At 29.4% G+C, this 7,852-nt stretch overlaps 1 protein-coding gene across 7 annotated transcripts in view; it reads right to left on the bottom strand.

The window, feature by feature from the left end:
• Nucleotides 1–4,767: 4,767 nt before the first annotated feature.
• LOC130898356 (GATOR complex protein Iml1) overlaps nt 4,768–7,852 on the bottom strand; it is a 66,626-nt gene continuing 63,541 nt past the window's right edge. For all 7 annotated transcript variants that reach the window (XM_057807621.1, XM_057807618.1, XM_057807620.1 and 4 more), the window contains 3 exons: nt 7,113–7,281; nt 6,736–7,055; nt 4,768–4,996 (listed from right to left, as the gene is read on the bottom strand). In XM_057807621.1, coding sequence (XP_057663604.1) covers nt 4,784–4,996; nt 6,736–7,055; nt 7,113–7,281 — 702 coding nt within the window. In that variant the 3' untranslated portion in view covers nt 4,768–4,783. The remainder of the gene's footprint in view (nt 4,997–6,735; nt 7,056–7,112; nt 7,282–7,852) is intronic.

Genomic DNA, 7,852 nt, shown 5'->3' with positions numbered 1-7,852 from the left:
TGGAATTTCTGTTCATTTCTTGTATAGTGTCTTGATCCCACTCCCTTTTACAGTTTATTATTAAGGTAAAATTTTTCTCAAAGCTAAACTTTTTCGATGCAACGTCCTGAGGCATGTCCTAGGGTTGGTCATTATTTTCTTTGGTGATCCCGTCTCTGAAAATTCTGAACAAGTGATGTTTTGATATTCTGATAATATGTTTCTATTACAGAGCTGTTTGTCGACTCAAACTATATATTTTCCCATAAAAAAATAATTATTTCCTTTTACATTTTTACGAGTCGAATTAGTGTTTTATTTAGTTCCATGATTTGGTCTATCCAATTCTTTGTTGGTCTCCCCATTTGTCTTGGTCTTGGTGTTTACAGCTTCTATTATTTTTCACGTTAATCTAACTGTATCTTTTAAATATTCATCTTTATCAAAGCACTGCTTTTTGTACTGTTATTTTTCTAACCTTTCCATTCTTTATTTTGTCCCCCTTAGATTTTTCTGCTATTCATTGAGGGTGCTACATTTCATTTTGCTTTAGTGCAAAATAGACTTGTTCATGGGGCGAAATATGAAGTTCATGTTGAAATATGTTTGCCTTATCAAATTTCTAGTCATTTAAGCAGCAGTAGTTAAACACATGACTGCCATTACAAAATAATTAATTTCAGTGTTTTAATGTAATAAAAATCCAAAATATGGAGTCTAAAAATATGTAGCTCTTCTATTTTTCTTTGTAGATATAGAGAATATTCTTTGTAAATAATAAAAATATAATTGGCGTAATTAAGGTAAAAGAAAAATAGGAATAGCCTTAACGTAATCAGAGATATAGTATAGAGATCCATTAATATAACATGATTCAATAATGTTATGTTGTATTCAATTTGGAACGTATCTGAATTTATTTTTGTGAATTAAGTTCTTATACTTTAATATAATGACAAATTGATATGTTTTAATAATATCTACCAATGTTCCCCATTATAGTCCTATAGAGTAGTGTAAGAAAATAATTTTACCATAAAATATAAAAATACAGAGAATTTGTTGCATACTTAGTCCATTTATATTTTTCGTCATACTTAGCCCATTTATATTTTTAGTCATACTTGAGCTCATAAAGTCTTAATGGGTGTCTTAGAACAAATTTACAAGTATATTTTTTATAAACAAAAAAAATCAAATCTGACACACTTTTTTAATCTATTTTATACAAAGGAGAGTAAAATTTCAAAATCTGAAGGTAGAAGTATAAAAAACTTATGTCATGTTGTAAGTTGAGTTCACTATTAATAAGTCGAATTTTCCTAATTTTTGTTCTTTTTTTTTAGCATAGATTAATGACTTCTTCGATTATTGAAGATTCAGTCAACACGTTATCACATATAAAAAGAAATCCACAAAAATCTTTTATTCCATTTTGATTATTTGTATAGCTGTTCTTTATTAGGTTTTAATGTACTGTGTACTATGTTGCCTATCTACAAACATACAAGTTAACTTATTTATTCTTTTAAAATCGTACCTATATTTCTTCAAATTTCTCCAATTTCCTCATATTTTCTCAATAAATCTATTGGTGGTTGCCTTATTCAAATGATCAAAAATGAGATTAATGATTTTTTACTAATGTAATAATTATTTAGTAAGGTGTTATTGTTATGGTACCTGATAACTCGCTCCCAAGCCCTAACGCCGCTATAACTGTGTATAGGCCTAATCATTCATATTAACTAGGGTTCCTCAGCTCAATTTTATTAAGTAAAAGCCATTCCTATTGGCCAACTTTATGCTAAGGTTATACTGTCTGTTGCTTATATTACTTGCAAAGATACTAATAGGAACTCAGTCAAAATATACTTTGCTTCTAAACGCCGAATATCAATTTAAAGAAAATGAATTTGCAACGTATTGAAAATGTTCATAATTTCAAAAGCAGATTGTCGAAATTTCTATCCCCTTGAGGTTCCAAACAAGTTATACACAAAACTCATGCTCAAGGTGATTGTAGGGAGTATTTAATCTATGTTTTTAGTACAAATTATAGATAAAAAACATAATTTTACGTCAGTTATTGTATTTAACTGTAGGATCGTTTTTCTAATAAACACAATTGAAATTTACTAACTATAAAATGTTAGATACACTCTATTCTTTTTGAATAGAATACTCAACCAGCAACCTACAATATATGAACAGCTCCCTATTTTCTTTTGTACTGGCATACCATGGGTTTTTGTTGCAGGTGGTACTTTTACTAATATAGTTCTAACAAAAATAGGTGTGATATAGTTGATGGTTCCTACCATTTCCTATTGTAATGGAATTTTGGCCTCTCTCTTTCACATTTTGTTTCATTGGAACGAAACATTGTGGCTCGTGATTTGGATTCAATTTTTCTCCAAATGTTTCCAAAATGTTTCGTCGCTGAAATATTAAATTGCACTAGGTTGATAACTGTGACACTAAAAAATTTTTTCCAAAAGTTTTGAAAGTGATAAGATCAGATAAGCTAAGCACCGACAAACTAAAACCTAATGACACTGAAAATATATATAATTTTTCCTTGAAACATAATTCAAATCAAATCAAGTGATTATATCCATTCAATATTTATCAGGGGTCGAAGGCCAAAGCTGCCTGTTGTTTCAATACCTCGCCTCTATTCTTAATAGCTAGGTATTTATCCTTGTTTGTTTTGAAAATAATATATTGAGGGGTTGCTGTATTATATTAATTTTACAACTTTGTTTTAGTCGTTGTTCAATATAGTTTTCCGACAACTTACATGAAATACTCATACAAATTCGTCCTAGTGTAGAAAGTTGGGTGCACTATGGTGGAATATCAAGAGTCTGGTCTAGGTCGTCTGTAAAGTATAGTTTACAAGTTGTGCTGTAACGATAATTCCATCATTCATTCTGTACCAATTACCAATACAAATTATTTTACCTATTGATAACAAATTTGCCTCTTAAGTGTTTGATTTTTTTTAAATTTAGGTTAACATAATTGTTTTTTGAACAATATATCAGTACACGATTTTTTCAAAATCATATTGGCGTGTAATTAAACATGTCTACTGCTGATGCATACTATTTTTGAACTTTATTAAACTAGTTGATTTGATAATGAATATAGTAGGAGTCGAAATGCGGCATTTGATGATGCCTTTAAATGAGCCCATTCAACTTTTTTTCATAAAACATATTTCTAATTGGAATATTGAAACATATCAATTACATAAAGCAAACATGATACCAATGTATATAACAAATATTGTTATATTTATTTTTCAATAGTGAATATATCTGCTTTATAGTTAAGAGTATTTTATATTTGAATTTTGAGATCTATTTAAGGTTTACTGACTGCTATACATCACTTGTTTTGAGGACTCTATGTATATAGATCAATCTTTAACATGTAAATAAATATATTTATATATTATATAGATTTGTAAAATTCGTACCTACCAGTGTAAGAAAATATGTTCATAAAACTTTCGATTATTTATTTAGAGCAATCTTCATTTCATGTGATATGAAGATTGACAAATATTACTTATAAATCATTTATTTCCGCATCGTGATTGTACAAAATTTTCTTAATAAAAATTCAAAATGAAATATAAAAAACAATTTATCTGTATCAGTATTAAAAATATCGATTTGGTGCTGAAATGAATAATTTACAAGTGTTTCTAAATTGTCAATAAAACATCAACGAGTTTATATTAATCATATAAAACTATTTTAATATATAATGTGCTGTAAATAATAAACATTTAATTAATTTGATGTTGGTACACAACGTACAATTATTAAATAAATTATCTAAAAATTAGCCTTCTTTTATTTTATTTACAGACAAAAAGAATTTTAATACTTAGCTTACATGTCTCGAAAACTTTATCATTTCTATTCTGTCTGAAAATGTGCACCGGTAATATTTATCACAGGAGTAGTCTCAATTTGAATATTTTCCAACGATGGGTCCAAATGTGACGATGTAACAGCATTTTTTGTTTCAAATATAAATCATCTTAAAAAATTTAGAATAGCAAATATTTTTTCAGTTTACTCCACCGAGGCGTTGGCAATAAAACAATGCTTACGACGGTGCCTATTGAATCCAGTTGAAAATGTTGCTATAATGACACTCTAAATCAGTTTTACAAGTTACTGAAGCGTCTCCATTAAATATTTATAATCAGGAACTTATTTTCGAAATAAAAAATTTATAATATTAATTAAAAAGTGATAAAAAACGAATTATTCTCATATGGGTAAAAGTTCATAGCGGATCTATATTGACCAAAACACATTTATTTTCTTTATTCGCTCTCAAACTCTAGTCTTTTCATTACATATAATAGGACTACTTTTTTGCTTTTTAGTAAATCTAACTTTATATTTTACAATTGTCAATGAATCGCGTTGGGATGTCATTAGTGGGTTTTGATCATCCAGTATCACGAAATAAAGGTTTCACTTGTTCACCATGCATTAGTTTCTTTGTTAGTAGAATCTAAACAAGACATTACAAATGCATTCCATCTATACAGAGTGGTTCTTTGAACACCCGTATTTTTTCCAGTGAATTTATAAACAAATACAACGAGAACCGCATTTTAAACCTAATAGTTTCTAATATAAATTAGGAATCTGATATTCATATTTTACCTTAACGAAGAAAGTTATGCAAAAATTAAATCCACGGTGTAATTTTTTTCATAAATAGTATTATTTATGGGAAATGAATAAAAATAAGTTTATTTAAATAAAGTTTATTTTTTTATAGAAACTGTCTTACTTAAAGAATAATTATTCAACTCTTTAGCTTCCCAACATTCGTACCAAAAATTTCGTAACCTATTTTTGGAATTGCAACAAAATTCTCGAAAATCTTTGAGGATTTTTAACTGACAGTTGGTATCAACTCCTTGATTCGTTCTCCATCTTTTACTCACCATATGATTCCACGACCAGAGGAAACCCATCTAAAAAGGACAAATCCAAGTAAATTTTTCTCAATTTTTATTTAACATCTATACTGTATATAATAAAACGAAACAGTTACAGGGTCTTACTAGAAAGTTAAAAATATTTGTGCCCAATACTTTAAACCTATTTGGCGTATCCTTGTCATCCTTGGTGGGTAGTGTATGTACGCCTTATAAAATTTTGTTTAATAAACGTTTCTAACTACATAGTCTATGAATACTGATATCGAAGACTGATGGTGAATTGGGGTTATAATGAGCCTTTAGACAAGGAACTCTAATAACCTCCGTTGATTTGATGCACATTTATGAATTCAAGTTAGAAAATAGGCTCCAATAACATCTGCATATTCAATATTGGATCTGGATAGGAATATTTTTATAGCATGTAAAGGAATGCCGTCTGGTTCTGGTGCTGTGCCATTTTGGATACTTCCAGTTACGTTGGCTATCTCTTGATCAGTAAAAGGTTCGACATTACTTTGTGGCCATTGGTCAATAGTTGACTCGTAGGGAGTGAGTGCATCGATTTTATAAGCATCGCTTCAAATGTTATTAATGAGTTATACAGAGAGGTCTTTCCAAAATTCACTTTTCGCTTCTTTGATGTCTTTGCAAAGTACTTTTCTTTTTTTGCCTCTGTCTCGTGTCAGCTTCCTTCTGTACTTGTAGCAATCTGTCGTTTTTCTTTCAATTTCGATGTTCCACCAACAGGGCATATTTTTGTGTTTGTCTTTCGTTAAGTAGGTACTGCTTTTATACGCTAGTTGTACAGTTTTTGTGAGTGTGCTGCGTTTTCTTTGCTTGTTATTTCTATGACATTCTTAGAAATGTTCTAATCTGTATTCACCATTTTTATTTGCGTCGCCTCTTTTACGTTAAAGAGGATATACTGATGATAAATTAGTGTTTTTGTCTCCAGCACTTCCCATTGACTTATATCTTTTGCGATTCTTCTTGTGGACATTGTTACATCAATAAATAATCATGTATTTCCTCGCAAAACGGTATGACGATCTCCGTTATTATTCACTATTATATCTTTTGTTAAGATGATTTTCATCCAATAAGCATCTCTTATATCTATCATTAGAGAGCCCCAGGGAGTGGATTTTGCATTAATATCTCCCAGTATTATAGTTTCGCTTTGAAGTGATTTTCTATCATGTTGTCGTGTCGACTGCACTAATGTAGTCTTGGATACTTATATTTGGTGGTATATAGCAGGATAGGATTAGTATGTCTTAAAAGTGTGTCAGTGAATACTACTAGTTTCGAACGAATAAACCATATTTTGTTAGAAAATGAAAAAATAGCTTCAATATGTCTCAGCATTTAATCCATTATCGCGTTATCTATACCATCGAATACAGCGCCTGTAGTTTGCTCAAAAACACCAAAATAGGGGAAAACTTCAATGGGACAATATTGTGTTGTGATTGAAGTCTTCTTCCAACTTCTTGCTACATAAAAGACATTTTAGAAACGTATGTTTTACAATGTGTACCTTTTGTAGGAGAGGAATTTTTATTAATGCATAATACGTCCATTGGCGTCAGTTAGAGCTGTTTTCTTTACACACTTATATATTTGTAATTATCGATGTTAGAATTTTGAATAAGATAAAAATTTTAAAACATCAAAGGCTTTACAACAAAATTAATTTTATTCGTTTGTTTTAGATTTTGTGTTGAAGATTAGTTTTGACAGTTACTGTTAATATTAAATTAAGTCACCTTTCTAGAATTATCGTAATCATCTTTATTTTTTCCAGAAACATGTCTAGTAATATAGGCTTCATGAGGACTAGGAACAACATCAGCATGTACTGTATATTTTCCCATATTACCCGTTGACGAATTCACTCTACTTCTAGGTTTAGTTACTGGTCGTGAGATCAATAAGAAAATTGTTCCTGTTGCATGAATATATTGATGTTCTCTCGACGTATTAACATTATCGGGAGGCTCAACTTGACAATGTATAAAGCCAAAACGTTGAACAATTGCTTCTTGGAATAGAAACATTCTGTCTGCATAAGAATTTTCTCTAAATTCTAGAAATAATATATATTTTATGATATTTTCAAAACTATATATCTTTAATTCCCAACCTTTAAATAGTGGATAACTCCTTTCTTCTAGACACCTAATATTAAGTGGAATAAAAATTGGTCCTCGCAAAGGATCAGACTTATTAGAATATGGTAATGCGAGTGGATCATGTGGTATGGGGATCATTTGAAGTCCGCAGGACTGGGCTTTTCTGTGCCAACCACAAAGCTAAAAAAGGAAAAGTTTAATATAAAAAATTCAATAACAAAAAATTGGTGTGTAGTAATTGAATATTTTCTGATTATTTACAACTAAAAGTAACCAGAGGCTCCTTTCATAGCAAATAAAGCAATAATCGATGACATGCTTGGTAATAAAAAGGCTGAAAATTATAAAGAGCTCATTTCTAGTTTGCTCGATAAATTAAAACTCATGGATTTGAAGACAACTTATTAGCTTATTCATAAGAGCAACAAGAAGGATTTCACTAGGTTGCAATGAACAATGTTATCAAAGAAAATATAATGAAAGCACGATGTGTGGTTTAATTTGGAGTCTAATTCGAGAAAGCTTCTACTTACACATAAAAAAAAATGAAAAAATATCAATTTTTAAAGCTTTTTGTGTCTTTTTATATGTTTGGAGATTTATTTTTATTGTTCTTTGTAAATAAAAGTGATTAACATAAAAATATAGGCTTTTACTTTCTTTTGTATTCTATTGAAATAAAAAATTTGGGATTTTCTTAAAATTTGGTTGTTAAAGAATCAAATTTTTTTAGTTGCAGTATTTTTTCTTC

The sequence above is a fragment of the Diorhabda carinulata genome, chromosome 9 (genome assembly GCF_026250575.1).
Source record: "Diorhabda carinulata isolate Delta chromosome 9, icDioCari1.1, whole genome shotgun sequence".
NCBI lineage: Eukaryota > Metazoa > Arthropoda > Insecta > Coleoptera > Chrysomelidae > Diorhabda > Diorhabda carinulata.
Note: the sequence above shows the minus strand (reverse complement) of the source record. Positions and strands in the feature narration are given on the sequence as shown.